The following is a 25,713-nucleotide window of genomic DNA, read 5'->3' on the forward strand; positions in this document are numbered from 1 at the left end:
GATCTTTCCCCTTTGTACCCATCTTTATATACTGCCTTTATCACATACAGACTCAAGCATGGAAAATTCAGGTCCCTGGTGAAACTTTGCTATAACTCGGGTCGTAATAGAGCACATTTTATGTTTTAACTCCATAGAGGTATTGTCCTAAGACAAAGTGAGTTCACTTGTAGGACTCTAAATTCTATGAGAGCACAAACAGTGTCTATTTCATTTACCAATGGTTCTCACGTCCTATAATTGCCTGATACAGAGTGAGCAACAAATAGCACGTGTAAAGGCCCTGTAACCACATAAAGCACAGGACAGAGGGACTTCTAAGAAGGCCAAAGTGGCTGATGGGCAGAGAGCAGAGAGGGTGTCATGTCTACTGAGGCTGTGGATGAGGCAAGTAGGGTCTAGACCATGCAAAACAGTGTAGGGCATGTGAAGTTTCCTCTTTATCCTAAGAGCAACAGAAAACCATGATAGATTTTTTTTTTTTTTGGTTGCACTGCGAGGCTTGCCGGATCTTAATTCCCCAACCAGGGATTGAACCCAGGCCATCGCAGTGAAAGTGCCTACTCCTAACCACTGGACTGTCAGGGAATTCCATGAAATATTTTTAAACAGGTGGTTGGCAGAGGATGTAGGAAGGAAAGGGCCATGATTAGATTTGCATTTTGAAAAGCTCACACACCACAGTGTAGAGAAGAGTCTTGTGTGGAAGGAGGGACAGAAGGGGAGCAAGGAGTGTTTGGGTGTAGAGTGAATATAGACCAATAAGGAGACTACTGGAACGGTCCATTGAAGAGGTAATGGTAGCTTGGTCCAAGGTGGTGAAGATGGAAACAAGTGACCAGATTACCAATATATTTAGACAAATCAATAGGACTTGATTTGCAGAATGAGGGAAACACTCAATTCTTCTGAGCCTCAAGTCTTCATCTGTAAAACAGGACTCTTGATACTCCACCTGTATAATATCTATCTTGCAATCTGTTGCGATAAGAATATGAAATAATATAAATATTATGAAAACGCAAAGCCTGACACGTAATAAATGCTAAAAAAAAAAAAATTCTATGACTATTATTATTGTAATCTCATGGAAGAGCAAATGCTACAGGGTGAACCCCAAAAGTAGAAAATGGGATTGTAGTTAAAGATCCATATCCGCTGGGCCGAAGACACAACAAAAACAACTGTTCCAAATACACACATCTGACCGCACTGATTATTTCACCTAAACCGATGTCAGTCCTCAGAAATCATTACCGAAGAGGAAAAGCACAACTGATATGATCACAGGCATCTGAGAGTCCGGTAAACTGAGGCACAAGGGTAGCTACAAATTTAACCAAGGAATGAGGTGCAGAAGCAGGACAAGGAAATGCTGTCTTGATTCTCATGTGAGCTGGTCCAACAGGACCAGGCCTGCATCCCGAGCAGCACGAATTTAGAGCCCCCGAAGTCTCTGGCTCCCTTGCTGACAAGGCCTTGTCATCCCTTGGCTTAAGACTGTGGGTCCGCTTGTCTTTCAACCAAGCCGTTCCGGTTCCCAGCCCCCAGCTGCAAGTGCCCGAAAGATCCCAGACTCCGGAGAGCCCGACATACCTTAGCTTCGCGCTCTCGTTCCTCGGCTGTCGGGGTCCGCTTCATGCTGCCGATATACCAGCCTTCGCCACTGCTAGTCGCGTACATTCCTCGCCCTACACCCCGCCTCCTCCATGTAGTTCTCTCTGCGTCCTGCTCCCGCCTGCCGCCATTCTCCCTCGGAGTCGCGGGAACCACCACTCCCAGGATGCACTGCGGCGACGCCGGAATGCGCCTCGGGGTTGGGAGCAAGAGAATTTCCCAGGTCCGACAGCTGAGCAAGCGTAGTCCCCTGCGCAGCGAGCTGGCGTGCTAGGGCCCGAAGAGAACTACATTTCCCAGGAGACAACGGGGCCGGCCATGTTTTTCCCGTGCTCCTCTCGGCCGGCCGCCCCACACGCCGTCGGCGCTATAGCAACGGTAGCTAGCGGCGGGGAGAGAGTGGCGGTGAGTACTCCCGGGGAATAGATGGGGCGCAGGTTGCTGCCCCTCTACTTGCAGCACGGGCCGGGGTCCTGGGGTCTGCTCTACGGCCTGGAGAAGCCCTGGAGTTCTGCTCGCGTGAAGAGAAGCCAGGCTTGAGACACCTCCACCTCCTCAGGCCCGAATCACAGCCCTCCCATTGTCCCCACCCCCAGCACCGGTTTGAAATTTTCTGTCCCAGCCCTAAACCCTAGCTGATGAGCGTTGAGGCTAATTTCCGTGCTTCTCCAGGTCCTTCTTTAAGTAGAAGTTCACACAAACAGTTCGCTTATTTGCCCTGGATTAGGAGTTGGTTGGGAAACCCTAAGCCTCTTGAGTGACCTACTGTTTGCTTAATTTTTACAGTTATTTGTTTATCGTGATGACCCCATAGCCTCTTAACTCCATGAAGGTGGAGACTTTGTTTACTATTTTAGTCTCAGTGCCAAGTATTCATTTATTCATTCCATAAACATTAATGTTGGCGCCCACCCTGTGCCAGGCGCTGTTCCCGACCAGCTGTGAACAGGACTGATGCCGGTCTCAAGATGCTTACACTCTATTAGTGAAGAGGAAGTAGTAATGAACCAGTAAGTTAGATAATTGCAGATCGAGATGATTGCTGTAAAAGAAATACACAGCGCTGTAACTGGAAGAGTATTCTAACACAGGATGCTCAGGGAAGGCCTCTCTGAAAAAGTGACGTTTCAGCTGAGTCCCAAAGAATGAGGAGCCAGCTAGTACAAAGGCCTTGAGCAAGACAAGGGTACCATGGATTTGAAGAACCTAGAGAACAGTGTGAGTGGCACACAGTGAGCCAGGAGAGGTCGCATGACACGGTGTTGGTGAGGCATCGCAGCACCGTGCAAGGTCTCTCAACCTCGACGCTATTAACATCTGGGGCCAGATAATTCTTTTTTTGTGGTTCCTGTGCGTTATAGGATAGTTAGGATCATCTCTGGCCTCTAGATGCCAGTAACACTGGTCCCCTGCTTCCCAGCTGTGACAGTCAAAAATAGGATCAGACAACTACTTCTTAGATGTGTGACGTTGGGCAAGTTACCTAAGTCGTGTATCAGTTTCTTCATTTGTAAAGTAGGAAACATTTTGAGTAACAACCTCACAAGGATATTGTGAGATATTTAATTAATTCACATAAGCAGAGCACTTAGAAGAGTGTCTGGCACGTTTTAGTAAGCATTCAATAAATGTTAACACCATCATCATCATCATTGTTATTATGAAAGCCACCATAGCTCTATCATGGAAAAGTTATCATTTTCACAAGTGTCCTCTGTTTAAACTTCTTGCTAATTTGGTTCCTAAATTGACCTCTCCTATGGCAGTGTTTCCAAAAGAAGTAGATGATCTCCCAGGCATATGTCTATTAGTTGTTTATGTCACAGTAAAAATGCACTGGTCTGAAATCTTTGATGAGTTATAATAAAAGTTATTAACCTTCTCTCTAAAAGATGATGCATGTATACATATGCATACAAGATTTTGGAAACCATCTCTGGCTCCACAGACCCTGAAGCCCCAAGGACTCCGTTCATTCATTCATTCATTCAACAACTATTTAGTGAATGCCAGCTATGCACGCAGCTCTGTGCCAGCCTCTGAGAATACAGAGGTAAACGAGACAAATCAGCTTGCTACTCTCTCAGACTTTACATTCTAGGACCAATGTGCTAGAGATTGGGAACCTCTGCCTTAGGACATCTTCATTGTCCTAAGTTTTTTGCATTACTAAACATTGCATGGACCACTCACATCCGCATATAAAACTAAGTTACTGTGATGCATCTCTGTAAAGAATAGAAACTGTAAAAATGGCAGAATTAGCTAGACAGCATGTATGTGGAGGTAGGAAGCCCTGGGACTTCCTAGGAGGTAGGGACCTAGGCCTCATAGCAACAAAGGACACAACAAAAGCAAACCCAGCTGGTGAATTTATGAAACCTCTTTCACAAAACTTGGAACTACCCACTCCTTTGTGCATCAAGCTGAAGATTAATATTCAAGTGATTTTAACATGCCAGGCAAATGTGCTAAATGCCTTTAATTTACCATCTCACTTACCTTTAAAATAACTCTGTGAGATAGGAATTGTTTTCTCCATTTTTTAAATTAAGGAGCTGAAACTCAGCGAGATTAGGTGACTTGACCGGCCAGTAAGTAATAGAAACAACCATTTGAATCAAGTTCCTGACTTGAGTTTTTTCCAAATACCTGCTTTCTTTGGGGAGCAGAGAAGGGGATGGAGGATGGAGAGGAGGTATTTCTTAAATTTGGGGGAGTTTGTTTTTGTTTCAGATAGAGGAAGAAGAAGAAGAGAAAAGGAAGAATGATAATCTTACCTCATTTCCTAAGCAAACTATAGGAAATATACTGTTGAAAGGACCACTGGCTCCATGATTGAATGTAGTATTACTTTTAAAATAGAAGCTTTCATCTTCTTCAAGCAGCACATGTGGGCAATAAGATGTCCATTAAAGTTCTAATGCCTTATTCATTTTATTTGGTTCATTCCATTGCATAGTTAATGTTACAACTTGGAAAGATTTTATTTGAATTTTCTTTTCTCCACAGATACGCAATGTCTGGTCCAACTGATGAGACTGCAGGAGACCTGCCTGTGAAAGATACAGGTCTAAATCTCTTTGGAATGGGAGGGTTACAAGGTACAGCCAGCTGTTATTTATTACCATTATGAACTTTGATCAGTAACTTCTTTACTTTTAATTTAAAGTATTTCTGATATTCGTACCAACAAAGCCATTTAAGTAACTATATAGTCTTGATTGGACTAAACAAGAAGATGGAGAATTTAGAACAACATATGGTATTTTACTGCCTGCATCAATTATCAACAGCTCATAGAAAATGTAAAATCCCCCTCTGTTCTGATAAAGAATTGTTATAAATCATCTTCTTAAAATTCCACACATCAGTAGAAACGACACAGAGAGTACCAAGCCTCCAAACCAAATTGCCTGGTTTAAATCACATTCGCCATTAAAATGTTTCTTTAGGCTTAAATTTTATATGGGAGGAAATGCCATATTTAAAAATTTTTGCCTTTCAAGTAGAGTATCTCAGAATGGTTTGTTTAGCCAAGTGATATTGACTTTGTTTTATCAAATTAATACACGTTAGAGGTTTTCTTTGTCCTTTTATCACTTAGTGGTTGCTACAGAGCTAAAAAGCACTTTCAAATTGAGAAAGAAAAGGACTGCTTTAAGGAACAATATAGAGTGTAGAGCTGTGTTTTTGTTTCTGTGTACAGTGTGTCAGCCATTCTGTCATGCCATAGCATTTGTCATTGAGAAGGCTGTGATGTAAAATATATTCCACTAAGGCTTCTTCATACACTTGTTAATCAAAACACTGCAAGTGGCCACCTTGAACTACCACAGAAAAAGATAAATTTGACTATACAGCTTTTATTGTTAAAAGTAAAAAGAATGGGGGATGTGGGGATATATGTATACGTATAGCTGATTCACTTTGCTATACAGCAGAAACTAACACAACATTGTAAAGCAATTATACTCCAATAAAGATGTCAAAAAAAAAGTAAAAAATAAAAAACAAGAAAAATTTTTAAAAGTAAAAAGAATGTATAAGCTTTGCTTTAGATCTTTGGTGGAGTATCAGGGATTAAAATACAAATAATTTTAAGTGTACAAGGCTATTTTTTAGTTTTTGATACCCTAAGTTCAATTCTTGTCCTCAGTAACCTCCTCATAGGGCTTTAATCTTTGTCCATTTGTTCCTTGTTTCTTTTGGAGGACTGTTGAAAATTGACCAGCTTCCCAGGAAAATATCAAATTTAAGCATATGTAAAAAAAATATACACACCTGCTAAAAGGTGTAAAAGTTCTTTAAAAATATATGATAGCTTATAAATGATTTGTGAAGGTTTTTGTTTGCTTGGTCTTGCAGATTTTATTGTTTATTTTCTATAAGCCATAGCTCAGAAAAATATCTTAATCATATTGTTATTGTTATAACTCTTACCTTTGAAAAAAAATACTTCCAGATACCCTGACTTTTTATTTAGTTTTTTCAACATTCAGCATATAAATTGAAAAGTCTTTATTGGATCAGAGTTGCATCTTTCATTCTTATTTGATGTAAGTTCTGTCTTACATTGTTATTTGAATACATTTTTTGACTGGAAACGATTGTTGCTCAAATCCTTAATATTGCATATAAAGTATTAATAGCAAAGACTTTTGTTCTTACCTCCAATCAGTGGCGTGAACAATGCTGTAACATTTTCTAAAGCAGTCTTAATTGTGGGTCACAAAGAAAAAAACCTGAGATGAGTGCATCAGAGATTATGTTAGTATCAACAGTTATTGTTTTTAGAGGCTATTTTAAGTAATCCTCCTATTAATTACCTTGGCATTTTTGCAGAAACTTCAACAACACGGACAATGAAGTCTCGCCAGGCAGTGTCACGTATCAGTCGTGAGGAATTGGAAGACAGATTTTTGCGTTTGCATGATGAGAACATTTTACTTAAACAGCATGCCCGCAAGCAAGAGGATAAAATTAAAAGGTTATGATAAAAAGCTTTTAGCTTTTTTTTCCTGACTCTGTAAAGTTTGGAGGATATGCTTTTCTATAAACTTAATTGAAAACCCCACCTTGAATCTTTTTCGGAGCAAGGCAGGTTATAAATCAGTACAGTTTTTAAAAATGGAAAATCTTACAAACTAGGATAATAAACCAAGAAGATTATGAGTGTTTATTATGTCTGAAGTTGCCATTTGAAAGAAAGAGCTAATAGCTATGAGTACCATGAGTGTATCATATCTCTAAATAACTTTTGCTCTAATTTTTATAGTTTAATAAGCAAATGGCCAAAACATCTGTTTTCTAAACGTCTTGATTTTAAAATGAAAGTTTTAAAAAGTAATTAGCTATTCTAACTTGTTAGGATGCATGTTCCTTTAAGATTTGGGGTTTACTAATGAGAACATCACTTCACTACCTGGAACATATTTTACTTTGCTTGGATTAATCTAGAATCTGTATTTATTTCAAAGAATCTATTGTTTCTGAGGAAACAGGGTCACTTTTGTATGCAAAAAATTTCTGCAGGGATTATTTCTTAAGAGTAGATAGCTTTCATTCCTTCTTGTTCAGGAACAGTGACTGTCTTCTGAATGTGTGGCATTAAAAGTTCATTCTCATTTGTGAGCATCAACAGATCTGTATTCATATTCATGTTCTAGGTTCAGTGGAAAGGTGAGACAAGGACTGAACAAAGAAGATAGGGGGTTTTTCTTCCGCTTGGAACTTAGCCTCTAAAGGAGTGATTCTAGTTAGTTTCTATTCTGTGGACTTTGTTTTAATGACCCACTGACCTGCTTTGTGCAGAGCTTTTACTTTGAGTTGGTTTTTCAGTCCTGATGATGGCTTTTTTCAAGACTCACTTGCCTGTTTCTTTTTCTGACCACTAACACAGCCGTCACCCTGTCTGAATGAGGCATTTAGTCTGTGACCACTGAAGAGTTTTTTTCCTTTGTAAACCTAATTGGTCAGTAAGAGAATTAAATTCACAGCCTTGACCTCATTAGTAATTTGTCCTAGCCAGAAAATAGAAAACAACTTAATAATGAGCTATGTAGTTTAATGGAAAAAGGACTGGGCTAGGAGTCAAGTGGTGTACATGTGTTCTTTGTCTCTCTGCCACTCGCCTATGGTATGTTCAAGCCATTTAACCTCCTGGAATTTTATTTTACTCAGCCCTGAGGGTAGTGATCCAATGACCACTATGACCCAAAGCTCTAATTTCCTTCTCAGGTTCACACCACTGACACTACCTAGATACATGGATAGAACTACCTTTAAATTTATCCTTAAGATATAATTAGAATCACTTACTTTAGTATGAATGTAGATTTGATAAACCACCTTTCTAAAGAAGTACTCAAACTTCACCCGATCACTTATTTCATTAATATAAAATAATCAAATGAAAATTATTGCTATTACTGGACAAAAAGATGCAATCTTACCTTTCTTGGCAAAGTTTACTTGCATATCTTTGAAGGAATTTTAAGGCTCTCTATGGATGTGCTCTTCTTGCCTTAAAAATTGGAGTTGTTTGTTTTTCTCTAGATGATGACTGCTTTTTCACATTAAATCTGTCTTTTTTTTTTTTTTTTGCTTCAAACTTTTTTTTTTTTAAATCTTTATTGGAGTATAATTGCTTTACAATGCTGTGTTAGTTTCTACTGTATAACAAAGTGAATCAGCTATACATATACATATATCCCCATATCTCCTCCCTCTTGCATCTCCCTCCCACCCTCCCTATCCCACCCCTCTAGGTGGTCACAAAGCACCGAGTTGATCTCCCTGTGCTATGTGGCTGCTTCCCACTAGCTATCTATTTTACATTTGATAGTGTATATATGTCCATGCCACTCTCTCACTTCATCCCACCTTACCCTTCCCCCTCCCCCATATCCTCAAGTCCATTCTCTACCTCTGCGTCTTTATTCCTGTCCTGCCCCTAGGTTCTTCAGAACCATTTTTTTTTTTTAGATTCCATATATATGTGTTAGCATATGGTATTTGTTTTTCCCTTTCTGTCTTACTTCACTCTGTATGACAGACAGGTCCATCCACCACACTACAAACAACTCAATTTCATTTCTTTTTATGGCTGAGTAATATTCCATTGTATATATGTGCCACATCTTCTTTATCCATTCATCTGTCGATGGACACTTAGGTTGCTTCCATGTCCTGGCTATTGTAAATAGAGCTGCAATGAACATTGTGGTACATGACTATTTTTGAATTATGGTGTTCTCAGGGTATATGCCTATGGTGGGATTGCTGGATCGTATGGTAGTTCTATTTTTAGTTTTTTAAGGAGCCTCCATGCTGTTCTCCATAGTGGCTGTATCAATTTACATTCCCACCAACAGTGCAAGAGGGTTCCCTTTTCTCCACACCCTCTCCAGCATTTATTGTTTGTAGATTTTTTGATGATGGCCATTCTGACTTGTGTGAGGTGATACCTCATTGTAGTTTTGATTTGCATTTCTCTAACGATTAGTGATGTTGAGCATCCTTTCATGTGTTTGTTGGCAATCTGTATATCGTCTTTGGAGAAATGTCTATTTAGGTCTTCTGCCCATTTTTGGATTGGGCTGTTTGTTTTTTTGATATTGAGCTGCTTGTAAATTTTGGAGATTAATCCTTTGTCAGTTGCTTCATTTGCAAATATTTTCTCCCATTCTGAGGATTGTCTTTTCGTCTTTTTTATGTTTTCCTTTGCTGTGCAAAAGTTTTTAAGTTTCATTAGGTCCCATTTGTTTATTTTTGTTTTTATTTCCATTTCTTTAGGAGTGGGTCAAAAAGGATCTTGCTGTGATTGATGTCATAGAGTGTCCTTCCTATGTTTTCCTCTAAGAGTTTTATAGTGTCTGGCCTTACATTTAGGTCTTTAATCCATTTTGAGTTTATTTTTGTGTATGGTGTTAGGGAGTGTTCTAATTTCATTCTTTTACATGTAGCTGTCCAGTTTTCCCAGCACCACTTATAGAAGAGGCTGTCTTTTCTCCATTGTATATTCTTGCCTCCTTTATTAAAAATAAGGTGACCATATGTGCGTGGGTTTATCTCTGGGCTTTCTATCCTGTTCCATTGATCTATATCTCTGTTTCTGTGCCAGTACCATACTATCTTGATTACTGTAGCTTTGTAGTATAGTGTGAAATCCAGGAGCCTGATTCCTCCTCCATTTTTCTTTCTCAAGAGTGCTTTGGCTATTCGGGGTCTTTTGTGTTTCCATACAAATTGTGAAATTTTTGGTTCTAGTTCTGTGAAGAATGCCATTGGTAGTTTGATAGGGATTGCATTGAATCTGTAGATTGCTTTGGGTAGTAGAGTCATTTTCACAATGTTGATTCTTCCAATCCAAGGACATGGTATATCTCTCCATCTGTTTGTATCATCTTTAATTTCTTTCATCAGTGTCTTATAATTTTCTGCATACAGGTCTTTTGTCTCCTTAGGTAGGTTTATTCCTAGGTATTTTATTCTTTTTGTTGCAACGGTAAACGGGAGTGTCTCCTTAATTTCTCTTTCCGATTTTTCATCATTACTATATAGGAATACAAGAGATTTCTGTGCGTTAATTTTGTATACTGCTACTTTACCAGATTCATTGATTAGCTCTAGTAGTTTTCTAGTGGCATCTTTAGGATTCTCTATGTATAGTATCATGTCATCTGCAAACAGTGACAGTTTTACTTCTTCTTTTCCGATTTGGATTCCTTTTATTTCTTTTTCTTCTCTGATTGCTGTGTCTAAAACCTCCAAGACTTTCTTGAATAATAGTGGTGAGAGTGGACAACCTTGTCTTGTTCCTGATCTTAGAGGAAATGGTTTCAGTTTTTCACCATTGAAAACAATGTTGGCTGTGGGTTTGTCATATATGGCCTTTATTATGTTGAGGTAATTTCCCTCTATGCCTGCTTTCTGGAGGGTTCTTATCATAAATGGGTGTTGAATTTTGCCGAAAGCTTTTTCTGCATCTATTGAGATGATCATATGGTTTTTCTCCTTCTAATTTGTTAATATGGTTTATCACATTGATTGATTTGCGTATTTTGAAGAATCCTTGCAGTCCTGGGATAAACCCCACTTGATCATGGTGTATGATCCTTTTAATGTGCTGTTGGATTCTGTTTACTAGTATTTTGTTGAGGATTTTTGCATCTATGTTCATCAGTGATATTGGCCTGTAGTTTTCTTTCTTTGTGACATCTTTGTCTAGTTTTGGTATCAGGGTGGAGCTGGCCTTGTAGAATGAGTGTGGGAGTGTTCCATCCCTCTGCTATATTTTGGAAGAGTTGAGAAGGATAGGTGTTAGCTCTTCTCTAAATGTTTGATAGAATTCGCCTATGAAGCCATCTGGTCCTGGGCTTTAGTTTGTTGGAAGATTTTTAATCACAGTCTCAATTTCAGTACTTGTGATTGGTCTGTTTATATTTTCTATTTCTTCCTGGTTCAGTCGCAGAAGGTTTTGCTTTTCTAAGAATTTGTCCATTTCTTCCAGGTTGTCCATTTTATTGGCATATAGTTACTTGTAGTAATCTCTCATGATGCTTTGTATTTCTGCAGTGTCAGTTGTTACTTCTCCTTTTTCATTTCTAATTCTATTGATTTCAGTCTTCTCCCTTTTCTTCTTGATGAGTCTGGCTAATGGTTTATCAATTTTGTTTATCTTCTCAAAGAACCAGCTTTTAGTTTTATTGATCTTTGCTTAAATCTATGTCTTTCTTTTGAATGTAATCTCTATCTGTGTGAAAGTCTTTGTGTAACAGAAGATTCAGATATTTAGGTTGACATCTCATTTAAATGGCTACCATCTTTCTATGGATAAGCCATTTGGTGGGGCTCAGGGTCCTAAAGGGCTAGGTAGAGTGTGTGGCTCTGTTGGGCTATGATACCTGCCCAGATTCCTCAATGATATATCCTTCTCTGGATTAGGTGGAAAAGGAACTAATCCATTGATTACTTTACTAGGGTGTTTGTGGTGCTCTTGGATCTTGGTTTTTATTATCCTATATCCCTTATAAAGCATGTTTAATGGATGTGCCTCAAGGGAAAAAGAAAACAATCTTAACTGATTATGTTATGCATAGCTTTCCCCTGATGCCGCATGCTGTAGACCGAGTAGCCAGAAGTGTAGATAGACATGTATTACTACTGCTTTTACAGAGGACTCTGCTTAGGGCAAAAAAAGGTTGTTCTATGACATCCCAAAGCTATTAAGGGGTTTTTTTATTTCACTTTTGTTCTCCTAAGTAAAAGCTTCTGTCCATAACCATGCTAAAATAAAGCAAAACCCCGTTTAAAGAAAAATGAAGTGTGTTTTTATTTTCAATCTCCTGTCTGGGTCTTTATAAAAATAGATTCACTATAAACTAGAATCAGCTATTGAAGATGTGCGACCAATTTTGTAAAGTCTTGAACTTGTGTCTCTCATCAAAGCCACCTTTTCTTTCTTGTACTGCCAAGATTTTTCCATTCACTGTCAAGCATGTTTTCCGTACGTGTATATTACATCACCCCCATGTGCCCTTTCTGTCTTTTGTTCTGTCTAACCAGTTTTTATCAAAACTTAAAAGAATCAAAGGTATAAACTCCTGAGATGTCAAAAGCACAATGTATGTCTAAATTTAAAAGTACCATTGAAATAATACATTCTGTACCTAATTAAGTTCTACCATTAAACAGGCATGTTTCTTGAGCACTAAGCAACATTTAATGGTGCATTTGGGTTTCTTTTGAATTTTTCATTGGACTTTTAATATGTATGTATCTATGCGTTTTAACATTTTTATATTTGTAATACATCTTAATCCTAGAGAAACTCAAAACAATACATCACCTAAATGCTGCATAGTCTTAATACAATTTTGAAAAGTTTTAACTTACTGTGGCTTGCAGATATAACCCACCATATCCACAATCTGTAGCTACATTTAAGTGCATACAGCATTCCTACATAAGGTCATGCGTTAAAAATTGCATTTGAGGAACATATGGAGTAAATATGTGTCCTCTCTTTACTAACCTTAAATGATAAGCCTTAGGAAACTGTTATTTGTCAGTGCTATAAAGCAGATTGTTGCCCAGTGGTTTCAATTATCATCAAAGGATTCTTCACAGGCAGTAATAGTTACATCAAAACCTGAAATTTATTATTCAGGTTCTGCACTGAAGTCTTCACAGTGATTATGTTCCTTTCAACAGAATGCATTTTATGCTGACTTCTCACATTCCTTTTCATCTTTTTATTATTTCCCTAGAATGGCCACCAAGTTAATACGGCTAGTTAATGACAAGAAAAGATATGAACGGGTTGGTGGCGGCCCCAAGCGGCTGGGAAGAGATGTGGAAATGGAAGAAATGATTGAGCAGCTGCAAGAGAAAGTTCATGAGCTTGAAAGACAAAACGAAGTCCTCAAAAACAGACTAATTTCAACCAAACAGCAACTTCAGATCCAGGGTCACAGGCAAACTCCATACAGTTATGTGCAATCTCGCGTTAACACTGGGCGTAGAAAAGTGAATGAAAATGCAGGCTTACAGGAATGCCCCAGGAAAGGTAAACTAAAGCTTACGTTAAATCCTAAATTTAAGTTAATAACTTGTCTTACACACACATACGTACGTACGCACAGAGTTTTATTTCTGTACTATTCTTGTTTTTGAGTGTCTTTAGAAAGAGAGAAATCATTTTTTGACTTTTTGATAAAATCACATTAACGTAAAGATCATTTTATATAAGAATCACTAGATCATGCTCAAATTTGTCTAGTGAAACATTGAACATAACTATTCATCCTAACTAATAAAAGAAGCATGTATGAAACTACATAAATTACGGGTTTAGTTTAGTTTGAGTTGGTTTTTTTATATTATGGATGGAAATCTCGTTGACTCAGGCAAATAGAGAAACCACTAATTTGCCCATATGGTCACACTGTTGTTCTGAAGGATCACACTTAGGTTCTTCGTCCAAAGGCCTTCTATAAATTTTACAGAATTGTTTAAATCTTCCTCATGGTGTGGAGGCAGCTTGACAGTGGAGTGTGCACTTAACTAGGCGTTTAAAAAGTTGGGTTCTTGCTCCTCTGCTTGCTGTCTGGTGACCTTGGACAAGTCTTCTAATCATTCTGAACTTGAGTTTTCTTTACACATAAAATAAAAGGATTTGAGCAAGCGACCATAAAGGTCTCTTCCATCTTCAAAAAATGATCATTGGTCAATCACTTTTCTCATCTTGAAAATGAATCACCTAAAACCTACTCAGCTTACAAAGCAATTCAATTGAATATAGAAGACTCAATACTGTAGACAGAACCTAAGTATTTCTAATGAAAATTCCCAATTCCCTCCACCCACAGACAAACTTTATTTATAATGAAGCAAAAAGTCAATAAATATTTTAAGGAATACTTTTTTCATTTCAACTACTAGGGAAGGAAATAGAATTTTAGTTCTAGTTCATCTTTGCTTGGAACGTGCTCCACTTAAAGACCAAACATTTTTAGGGAAATAAAAAAATCATGTAAAACTTTCAATTCATTGAGGGAACAAAAAACACCATCTGAACAGAAAAAGAGAAAAATTTGTTCTATTTTTCTCTTCAAGCCAAAATGTTAACACTATATGTTCCCTAGACAGAGTTCCTTTGAAGTCAGTAAGGCCTCCACGGTAGGCAGGAGGCAGCTCCAGGATAAAAGAGCTTGGCTACTCCTAGCTATGTGATATTGGCAGTAGGCTTTGAATATAACCAAAGTAATCATAATGAATTATAAATCAAAAATACATTCTGCTGCTAATTAACTTTTTATGTGGAAGAGAGCACTTGACTTCCCAGAGCCTCATTTTCCGCATCTGTAAAATGGAATGATAACACCAGATTAGAAGAAAGGTCAGGAGATGGTAGGTCCACAACAATATATTTTACCTTTAAATAGTCATTTATCCTCTCTGAACCTTAGTTTTGTCATCTGTGACTACAGTTGGGCAAGACGATCCCTGTGGTCTGCAAGGTCTTTTATGCTAAATAAAAACGATGCCCAAATATTAGATTAACATGGCAAGCTAATCTAATGCTATGAATTGCTGTTTAAATAGAAGAGTTTGATGGAAGTTTCTCCTTGTAGAAGAGCCACAGAACAGAAGAGCCTTTAAAATGTTACTTACATAGATTAAATTTCTCCTTATATTTACACTGTTAGTAATTCAGAACTTTTTCATTGTTTGGTACAGAATCTAGGACATAGACGTTGCACAAAGGATTGAATAGTAATGAATACTTTCCTAACTTCTACCTTTCTGTGTAAACCTGAGGCATCATTATCAAGATCGCTACGTTAGTAGCCTTAATAAATTCTTCAAGACCGCCTTTGAGGCTGGGACTTAGACCAGAGTTGTCAGAAATACTGCAGCCTGAGGGGCTGGGCAAGAACCCTGACCTTCTTGGGCCACAAGCAGTCTTACCCCGCAAAACTGCTGTACAAATATTATCGTTTCCTATTTGTACCTTGTCAGGATAAAGGATAGAAAGTACTGGCTTAAGGTGTGATCAGTGTAGTGTAGAAACAATTCTTATTGTGAAGAACCAGTAGAAAGATTATAATGTGTGTACGTTTTAAACATAGCCATTGGAAAATCACCATGAGACTGTAAGTTTTAAGATATGTTTTGAGTATAAGTGTTTTTTTTTTTAAATTCTAGTAGTAATGTTTAGTTTTTCCTTGATTTATGTAGGAAAAGCTTAAGAATTAGTATTACTGCCAAAATAATATAATTGGCAAATTTTAACACAGTAAACTATTGTAATGTTTTAGGCAGGGCCTGTTCCATTCTTTACTCTGGCTTACGGCAATAAATGTTGAAAGTTTTGGAAATAGCAAATGATAGTTCCATTTTTCCTAATTAAAATTCTCATTTTTAAAAAGTAAACTTTTATAAGGAGAATGAGTTTTTTCTGTGCCTTTATATCTGGAACTATTCTCCATTTTAAAAATCTAAATTATTTGTCATACTTCATTTACCTAAAACTAATAACCTAATTATTCTATAAGTGTAAAGTAACTCCTATAATTAAAAGAATGTCTTGTTTTTAACAATGGGACCAGGCTTGTTAAAATTATTGTAATTTACAATATTTACAAAATTATTGTAAGTTACAAAAAATTGTAATTATTTTTATAAGAAAAATTATATTTAAGTGCAGCAGCAAAATGTTTTATTTAAAGGAATCCTATTGATGATCTCTTCTCAAATTACCTTTGTTTAAATATGGATTTTCTTACTGAGGTAGAATAAATCAAAGTACAGGAAACATTTTGACTTATGCTCTGTGAATCACACAAATGAAGGTAAGGTTCAAAATGTAAGGTCAAGGGGTGTGAATGAGTAATTTAAAAATCAAAAAACCTTTATCAAAAATACTAAAAAAAAAAACACGGTTTTGAAAACTTTTTCCTTCATACCTCAGTTTATATTGTAAAGACCTGTTAAAATTTTGGTTCTTTCAGAATTTACTTTGGAAGTTCTAAATCTAAGTTGAATAAAACTATTTCTGGGTAATTTGGTTTCCATAGTAGAATTTGTTAAATGAGCAATACTTACTGCTGTGTTTTATTTAATGCCAACTGGTGGCTGAGTTCTAACAGTTCCTTTGGCGATGTATGTCTGATCCTCTGTACTATGGAGCGCATTATCTCTCAGTACTTAAGAGACTTTATTGTATTGCATATTTCCTTACGATAGCAAGTCAAGGGTCCTTCTTTTCTAAATAACTTCGCTAATTAATAATCTTATTAATTTATTTTTAGGTATTAAATTCCAAGATACAGATGTAGCGGAAACTCTGCAACCCATGCCTACAAAACATGGCAACAGTTTACTCGAAGAAGCCAGAGGAGAAATAAGAAATTTGTATGTATTCTTTTTGTGGTCATTTTAGAACACTGTATATTGATCATGTCTTTTTTGATCCCTCCCTTGCCTTTATTTTAAACAAAATTGGTTTGTGTACAAATAATTTGCTCCATTAAAATACAGCTAGATCTGTGAGGTAAGAACAGATATTATATAACATCTTTCCAGTACAATGAGGTAAATGAAAAACTTAACCAATTGCCTCAGTGGAAGCGTTTAGAGAAGAGTCCTCTTTATTATTATAATTTCCCCCTCAATGGAATGGCGTAAAGCCCAGTCATTTAGAATAGTATAAGCTTTAGAGGCAACATTTTCATTCTCAGAAGAATTACAGGTAGTTTTTTTTTGTTTTTTGGATTTTTTTAGATCATGAATTAATTAGCCTTTCTGTGGTTTAAAAAAAGAAAAAAGAATTGGAGGGAGTGGCTTAAAAGTTTGGAGCTATCAAATACATATGGATTTCAGATTTTGTTTCATGCTGATTCTATGGTACCGCATTCTTCATCATACTGTGGTTTCAAAAAAGTTACTTCTGCCACGTTTAGCTTACTTTTCCAGTTAATCAAAGCCTCATGGTGATCTCAGTGTCTGTAAGTCACACAAGTGAAGATAAGGCCTTCACCTGGATCATCAAAAAGTAACAATTCTGAATGAGGAGAGAAAGCATGAGACAAAGAGTATCATACTTTAGATAGCTGCTTAAGAATAATATTGGCTTAAATTTTTACTTTTGAATATTTTAAATACCAGTTACAGTAATGATTGCCTGTGAAAGAATAAAACTAAAAGACTAGACCTAACCTTGTTTCCTGTTAGTCAGTGGAAAAGCAAGGGTTCAGACCAGTCCTGAGGCTCGGTACACTGGGATGCTGCCAGACATGGTAGAGATAAAATATAAACCAGAGACCACTAAGTTATGTTTTGCAAATTTCTTGCCTTCTCTCTATGAAGTGTTAATTTGGGTGGTATAAGCAGGTGTGCATATGAAAGAACAAAGGCACATAAATTATCGGAAGAAGACCAGATCACAGAGTACTTAGTAGGTGACCAATAAATACTGCATTGAATTGAACCACAGTCCAGTCCGTTGCCTAGGACATTATCTTATATAAAGCAATACCTTGAATTCTTCCATATGTACTTCCAAATCATCACATTTAATCTGCTACTATTTCACTATGTGCCGGGGCACTTAAGCTAAAATTTTTAACTTTTGCTTGCCCTTTACTATGAAGCACTTTCTTTGTACTGCTCTTATATACTGCAGATTTTCCCTCAAGCTGCAAATTCTTGTAAAGATTCTTTATTTCAGAGAAAATGTTATTCAGTCACAGAGAGGCCAGATAGAAGAGTTAGAGCACTTGGCTGAGATCCTGAAAACTCAGTTGAGGAGAAAAGAAAATGAAATTGAGTTATCTCTTCTTCAGCTTCGAGAACAGCAGGCTACAGATCAAAGGTATGTTAAAACAGAAATATCACTTTGATAAGTTCAAAATTAGTTTAAAATACTTTATCATGTGCCACAGAAGGATAAGCCTAGTCTATTTAAAAATCATGTTTTTACTTAACATTCTTCATATAAGCCTGCTCTAGACCTACTAACTGCTATCAACAACTCAAGTCTAAGGGCATTTTTCCCTAACCTACTCTGCCTCATCTTGTTTCCTCTGCTCATTTACCAAGCCGGTAGGAAGTTCTGATACCATTTGATTGTACCTACCAAGAAAAATATGTGTGACAGGGACTCAGCTGTTGGCATACCTTGTAAATAAGCCCAACCTTATTTAAGTTTTTTTCCCAACCTTAAAAGGTAGTACATTCCATAATACAGTCCCCATTTTTTTCATCCCACAAAGATGTTACCTCTCCTAATATTCAAAGTTTGCATCGAATTCTGCTGATTGTTATGGGTGACAGTGGGGCCCTTCAGTAGTCTCCTTGCTGCCTCTTCATTTTTGATGTTTGATAATATATAGTATTTTCTTATCCGTCCTCCTTTGTCATTTGTTGGTTCCTAATACCTCTTCTCTCATTTTGTGCTTCCACGTTGTGCTTCCAACAAGATTTTATCTTTTTACCATATTCTTCCTTGAATTATTTTCTTCCTTTATGGCCCTTTTCTTTTTGTTTGGAACAAGCATGCTCAAAGGTACGGAGAGTAGTATATTGAAATCTCAGGTACTCATCTCTCAACTTTAACAATTATCAACATGCTACCCAATCTTGTTTCATCTATCCCTTCACCTTCATTTTCTTTAATTAATTAGCCCCTGCCAAATATCATGTCATCACACCTGTAAATACTTCAGTATATATCACTGTCTGATAAGGAATTTTTTTAATGTAATCGCCGTGCCATTATCACACCTAACAAAATTAACAGCAATTCCTTTATACCATCTAATAACTAGTTTATATTCAAACTTCTGTAACGATGACTTCCTGCTGTTTGAATTGGAATCCAAATGAGGTCTACACATTGCATATGATTGTTATATCTTTTATGTCTCTTTTATTTCTCTCTTAATATTTTTTTAAACCAGACCTAGATCCTCTATTTGTTTTTCCCTTACCAAGTGTGATATCATACTTATGTGAGTAGGTTCTCATTTAGAAAAACCAAGTATGATTTTCCACTTTTTCATTTCAGAATCAGAGTTTACTTCTTCTTTCACAAGCAAACCTTACATAGTAATATTTGAAAAAGCTAAGATGCATAATAGAAGACTTGTTTTAAAAAAATAAAGTGGGCTAAAAATATATGAAAAGCTTTTTATTTCAAAGATTTAAAAGGTTAATATTATCTCTACTAATTTGTGTTCCTAAATGTTATGTGTAAAATTAAATTATGTAATGAAATTCTATATATTTTGTGACATTAATATACCCTTCTAAGTGCAGGGCAAAAGAAAAATGAATATTTTTTAGAATTATATTTGTAATAGGGAATGTAATTTGAACCCTGGCTTTGAACCAGGGTTTTAAATACCTAGGAGTTATCCATGTTCCCCCTAAGAATAGACCTAGCCTTCTTGGAAAACCAATAAATGGTTCCTTGTGAGGAACAGTGCTGAAGACCCCAACACTGAATATGGTGACCTTAATAAATTGCCAACAGCCATATTTAAAATATTATCTGAATATAAAAATTCTGCATTAGGCCAAGCCCAGGCTTGGAGCGCATTCCTCAACAGCTGAGTACAAGGTTATCAGACTACTTTCTCTGTTATATTTCTTAAATTGCCAAAGAGTAAGATTGACCCTGTGTTGGCCGTTCCTTCTTCCAAAGGCATATGATCATCTAAGAACTAGAGTGTTGTGTTAATTGAAAGGGAAATCCAAAAGTTCTTCAGTCCTAGGACTAGAACAGCCGAAGAACTAGAGTCATAGATGGGTCTGCATATTTTCTAGTATAAGTATTTTCAGCAGAAGACATCAGCATATACACATAGAAGAGTTTACCTTAAAAACTAAACTAAGGCTAACCTTAGGGGATTATGTCATTCACTCCATAGCAGTCTATTTTTTGTCACATCAAGAATTAGAAGCAGAGACAAAATGAGTATTACAGTTAAAGAAGCTTTTGTTGCAGAGGCCAAAGAATGAAAGCAATTTGTACCCTACCTTACCGATTTTATAAAATTGAAAATTATTGGTTATTTGCTTAGAAGGAAGGGTACCTATGGTGAATAACATATTGTTTCTTGAAATACAGTTGTTGAAAACTGAAGAAATGACTTCAAATAAGGGTCTTCAAGTCTTTTTTTTTTCTTATATGTTTACACATAGCTCAAAATTTTATGTGTAACAGAAATTTTTTTGAGACTAATGGAAAACTGTTGAAAAATGTTGGGGAGAATATAAAACTTGGTATAATTTACTGTAGAGAAAAATCACAAAATGGAAAACATATTTAAACTTCTCTTTCATGGATACATTATTTCAGATTTGAAATTCTAGAAGTCTGATCTGAATGTTGGACTCCTTGTTCTCAAACATGAACCTAACGTAGTTGTAATCTTCAGAGTGCGGTGCTTGATATTTATGGCAAAGAGCCTTTTCATAGAATATTACAGAAACTCTTCGTAGTATGTGTTTAATAGACCAGTTTGGTTTGGCATCAGCTTGACATAAACTTTTGGTTATCCAAAGCCCTTAATTGCTTTGAAGTAAAAGCCCAGTGCTGCTCTTTTTTATTAAAATCATGTCTTTTCCTGTTATTGTGGTCTATTTTGGAAGACTGAGTTGTGATTTTTGCATATGTTCTACATAATGCCTCATTAGCAAAAAATCTTGTATCATTTACAAGTAGCCTGAATGTCTGTGTTGTTTTGAACAAAAATCCATATTAAAATTTAAACAATATAAAAATGCACATTTTCTGCTTATGAAAAAGGCCATCTTAAATTAACTGCAAAGCAGTAACCAGTGAACACATGTACATGAACATTAAAATCAGGATGATTTTACCTTTTACTGACTTTTTCAACTCCAAAAATATTTATACTCTTACCAAATGTGTAACTAGTTTGTACTAAGTGTTTTTTTAAGTAAATGTTAGGGTGTTTACCTTCTTAATTAGAAATCATGTAAGTGCCATAATGTCCCAGTGGAGGAAATTTAACCCGTAAATATTTCAGACACTGACTTGCCCCCTTCCCTTTGGTTGACAGCACACTGTCAAGTCATAAAACACAGAGGCCTTTTGCAGCCGCACAGTATACAAAGCAGCTTGGCTTTAGGGGCTCCATCTTTCCAGCTGTGCACAGACGCGGATTACTTCCTGGCACTCAAAGTTCTTCCCCAGCTTTTCATTTTGAAAAATGGCAAACCTACAGCAAAGTTGTAAGAATAGTAGTGTGAACACACATACCTTTCACCCCTTGGCATGTTTGTGAATGACACAGCCTGTTCTGCATTCTGCCCACTCAGGCACAGGCCCATTCCCCTCCCTCCCCCTCTCTCCCTCTCTCTCTCTCTCCCTCTGAGCATTAGGTGCATATATCATGTCACCCTCTCTCCATTTCTAAGCACCTTCTAGGAACAAGGACATCTTCCTACATAACCACAGTACAGCTGTCACACATTCAGGACATTTCACAATGAATGCACCAGTAGCATCATCTAAATACACAGTCCATATTAAAATTTCCCAATTGTCCCAATAATGGCCTTTATAGCTGTTTTTTTAATTGCTATTTTTGTTTTGTTTCTCTTTTTTTTTTTAATTAATTAATTTATTTTTGGCTACGTTGGGTCTTCATTGCCGCGCACAGGCTCTCTCTAGCTGCGGCCAGCGGGGGCCACTCCTCTCTGCGGTGCGCGGGCCTGTCATCGCGGTGGCCTCTCCCGTTGTGGAGCATGGTCACCAGGTGCGCGGGCTTCAGTAGTTGTGACACACGGACCTAGTTGCTCCGCCGCACGTGCTCGAACCTGTGTCCCCTGCACTGGCAGGGGGATTCCCAACCACTGCGCCACCAGGAAAGCCCTGTTTTGTTTTCCTTTGATTTAATCCCATATCCAACCAAGTGTCATGTATTGTGTTTAATTGTCATGACTTTTAGGTTTCCCTTATTCTAGAGTGGTTCTGCAGTCTTTTCCAGCCCATTGATGAGAGTTGTTTGCAGAATGCCCCTCAGTCTGGATTTGTCTGATTGCCCAGCCCCCTAATTTAGAGGGCACATCTGGCTCTTGGGTAGAAGGGTAACTGGGGCGAGGGATAACCATGCAGACATTACGATTATACAGGGAGGTAATCTGTCATTTTTTAAAAATATATCCAACAAGTTCCTACTGTTGTTTTGAATACCTTAGAATTTGCCTAATGAAAAGTTATCACACTCAAATACTATGTCTTTTATCCCCAAGTTTTTTATTATTAATGTTATCTAAGTTTTTTTGTGATAGCTGCTTGGCGTGTTTCCCAAGCACTTTATTTAAACCACAGAAATTATCAAAATTAATAGTAACTAGTGTATTAGTGTGTATGTGAGAGCGGAGAGAAAGCTAAAACTTAGGAACATCTCAGAGGAAGGAAGCAACTTACAAGAGTAGGAAGAATTTATCTCTTTAGACCTGGCTCTCTCACATAAGAACTCTGGCCAGATTCTTTACTTCTCTAAGCCTCATTTAGCTACCTTAACTGTGAAATGAAGAGGTTGAAATGAGTAAGTGGTTCCCTACCTTTTAAAACCAGATGCTTTTATCCCCAGAGACCTTGGGATTCTGAAAGGTTTTGCCTCCTAAGTAAGCAGTATGTATTAATTTAATAAATTTTGTATTTTTTTTTTCATCCAAGACCTGTATCATGCTAATCATTGCTTCTGATAATTGTGAAATAGCCTGTATTATTGCACCGATTTGCTATAATTCTATCCAAAAGTAAAAACAATATAAAACCTTTAGTTCGCTTTTACAGCTTACTTGCCAGTGAGTCTACATTTCTCATTGGGCTTTTTGATATTTTTAATGTAATTCTCAAATTCCCATTACTAGTCAGAATCCATTAAACTTGACCTTCAAAATGGCCCCTGAAGAAGATGAGCCAGGATTTGGGTTCTTCCTGTCCCCAACCGGTCCTTGGGAGTGCTCCCTCCGTTTGCAGAAGAGTGAGATTATGTACACGTAGAAAGCTCTACATATCTGTCCCCCTCCATTCCTTGTGTGTGTTTAAGAATAAGAAAATATTGAGTTCTGATTTATATTTTGACCCAACACCACAAGAAAGATACAATCCAGAGGCAAATAAACATACACATACAAACGTTTTCCTTTATGCAATCTTAAATCAGGGAGCATTATTTTCATCTGTGAACTAAAGCAGCAGTTTTGAGCAAGGTCATTACCTTTCAAATAGACTTTGCTTGGCTATTTTAGTGAAGCTTATTCCATTTAATTCACTAGCAACCTCATATAATTCTATTCATAAGTGATACCTTATTGTTATCTGTGTATCCCTAATAAGAGCCATGAATGACCTACACTTCTCTCAATGATATACTTAGAGAGTCTGCCACTGTTCCCCCCCCCAAAAAAAAAACACAACTGTAGAGTTTTTTTTAATCCTCAGATTGTTTTCAACCTTATCCCCCAAATTTAGCCACCCTAAAACTGTTACTCAAAAAGAACCTCTTCGTTCTATCTCATAAATATCTTACCTAACAACTTTCCAGAGTCTCATAGCCTACCTTTTGTATTCTAAAACCTTCCCTTCTAAATGGTGTTAAAGTACTATATTACAACATTTTTTGCCTCAAAAAAATCAAGAAGCTTTTTTTAGCATTCATAATCCTTACTGCAGCAAAGAATGAAACGTTGACGGGGGTTGCGGCGGGGAGGAATTGTGCGCCTGGGAAATGAGGTATTAGAAACGTTCACTGGAGCACAGATTTGGGCTTCTTCAGCTTTCATGTTAGACTATACATTACATAGCACCACTGAAAGCTTTGCCTTCTCCAGTGTATCTGAGGTTTTAAGTTTCTGGATTTATTATGGCACTCAGTAGCAAAGCTGGAGTCGAGTGTTTTCAAGGCTTCCATTAGAAATTCCTCTTTCAGAGTTTATTGCTTGACTGTTTCAAATTATATGAGAGAAACTTGGCACCTAGGTTTTTGAGCTGGATTACTTTTTTTCAAGATAAAATCTAATTTATTTCAGTTTGTTTTCAATCTTAGAGATGGGCCAACAGCTCTTCTCATAGTTTTAGAAGATTTGAGCACAATTCTAAAGAATGTCCGTTAAAAAAAGAAAAAGAAAAAAACCCACATTTTCCAACTTAATTGTTTATAGTTTTTTTCAAAATCCTTGTTGAAAAATATGAGAAATTTGTTTTTACAAAGCACTTAATTAGTCTGCTTGATATCCCTTTGCAGATCATTTCACCATGTGTAATGCAGCATGTATGAATTGGTACGTGACCATCAGAGTTCATCTGAATGTTTTTACTGTGCATTGTTCTTCCTGTTCGAATGTCATCATCCTGAAGATTTGATGTTCCCTTCATAGTGCATGGAACAGGGCAGGAAAATACTATGTGGAGGTCACATAAAATATTGCTCATAAAATTAGCCCTGTCTCTTCTTCAGAGGAAACCAACCTGAGGCCTTCCTTCACATGCAGAGAGGTCTAGGACAGGCCACTTAGCAATGACTCTAGCTCCCTCTTGCCTCCAACATCCTTCTCACTTTTCTGTGGCAGCTCCTTCCCTCTTTCCTCTCTCACGTACACCCTCGTTGTTTTACCATATTTCATCTGTGTAAAAATGTTGATTGGCAGGTTTGAGATGATTTTTCATTGCACACCTTCCTGAAGACCAGGCCACATTCATCACAATGTTGCTTTTAACTTTTATGTACTTTATGTCATTGACTCTGCACTTTCAACTTAACAGCGTTGTTGCCGTCAAAAATATCCCATCATAGTAATGACTATTATGTATAGAAGCCCTAAAACTGACACTTTAAAATAATTATTAAAGACTTGCAGGTGTTGTGTCATCCCAAAATAGGTATACTCTCTAGCAAACTGACTTTTTATTTAAAGTACCACATTGTTACTGCTCTTTTATAAATACTACTTCTGTTATATCTGTGCCCACTCTTCGGGCATCATTAGTATAAAATACTAAGTCACCTTACTTGCCAATATTTTGAAAAGTTTAAACTCCGAGGACTTTAGGAAAATATTCAAGAAAGCATCCACCAATTAGACCACTGAAAGTTTTTACAACTTACTGGCCTTTGCCTTACAAAGAAAATTCAAAATTAAAACCTGCTGTTTCTATGACCCTATGTGACTGAATGGTTTGTTGGGGCTTAATTTTTTGTTAATGTCATCAAGTAATAGTTACTATTCAAACATATCTCATGTATATATCTTTTTGAAAATATTAACATGCTTAAAAACAAGTAAAATAAAATATCAGGTACAGCTGAAAACGTAAGAAGAGGTTTGAAATTATTTGAATAGTGTTCTATCCTTCTGTATCAATAAATGTCACTCACTGTTGAGCAGTCAAACCAAGTAATTCTGGGGAAAACAGATAAGTTCTATTTTGACTAATAAATATGAAAAAATATGAATATTTTCTTGAGATCTACTCAAAATATATTTACCCTTCATCTTCTTCTTCTTATTTTTTTTTAGTGAGTAAAAATAATACTGAGGGGAATA

The 25,713-nt window shown here is 36.9% G+C and overlaps 2 protein-coding genes across 7 annotated transcripts in view; one reads left to right on the forward strand and one right to left on the reverse strand.

Moving 5' to 3' along the window:
* Positions 1 to 1,756, reverse strand: part of FTO (FTO alpha-ketoglutarate dependent dioxygenase) — a 376,462-nt gene extending 374,706 nt beyond the window's left edge. The window contains exon 1 of one of the 3 annotated variants that reach the window (XM_057534716.1): positions 1,597 to 1,754. In XM_057534716.1, the coding sequence (XP_057390699.1) occupies positions 1,597 to 1,683 (87 nt within the window). In that variant the 5' untranslated portion in view covers positions 1,684 to 1,754. Of the gene's footprint in view, positions 1 to 1,596 lie in introns of all 3 variants that reach the window. The other 2 variants (XM_007167597.2, XM_007167598.2) reach the window with 2 other exon arrangements.
* Positions 1,757 to 1,919: 163 nt separating this feature from the next.
* RPGRIP1L (RPGRIP1 like) overlaps positions 1,920 to 25,713 on the forward strand; it is a 98,622-nt gene continuing 74,828 nt past the window's right edge. For 2 of the 4 annotated variants that reach the window (XM_057534910.1, XM_057534911.1), the window contains exons 1-6: positions 3,632 to 3,670; positions 4,630 to 4,721; positions 6,463 to 6,607; positions 12,891 to 13,189; positions 16,437 to 16,539; positions 17,855 to 17,998. In XM_057534910.1, coding sequence (XP_057390893.1) covers positions 3,633 to 3,670; positions 4,630 to 4,721; positions 6,463 to 6,607; positions 12,891 to 13,189; positions 16,437 to 16,539; positions 17,855 to 17,998 — 821 coding nt within the window. In that variant the 5' untranslated portion in view covers position 3,632. Of the gene's footprint in view, positions 2,023 to 3,631; positions 3,671 to 4,629; positions 4,722 to 6,462; positions 6,608 to 12,890; positions 13,190 to 16,436; positions 16,540 to 17,854; positions 17,999 to 25,713 lie in introns of those variants that run through there. The other 2 variants (XM_007167599.3, XM_057534909.1) reach the window with 2 other exon arrangements.

This window comes from Balaenoptera acutorostrata, chromosome 19, assembly GCF_949987535.1.
Source record: "Balaenoptera acutorostrata chromosome 19, mBalAcu1.1, whole genome shotgun sequence".
Taxonomy (NCBI): domain Eukaryota; kingdom Metazoa; phylum Chordata; class Mammalia; order Artiodactyla; family Balaenopteridae; genus Balaenoptera; species Balaenoptera acutorostrata.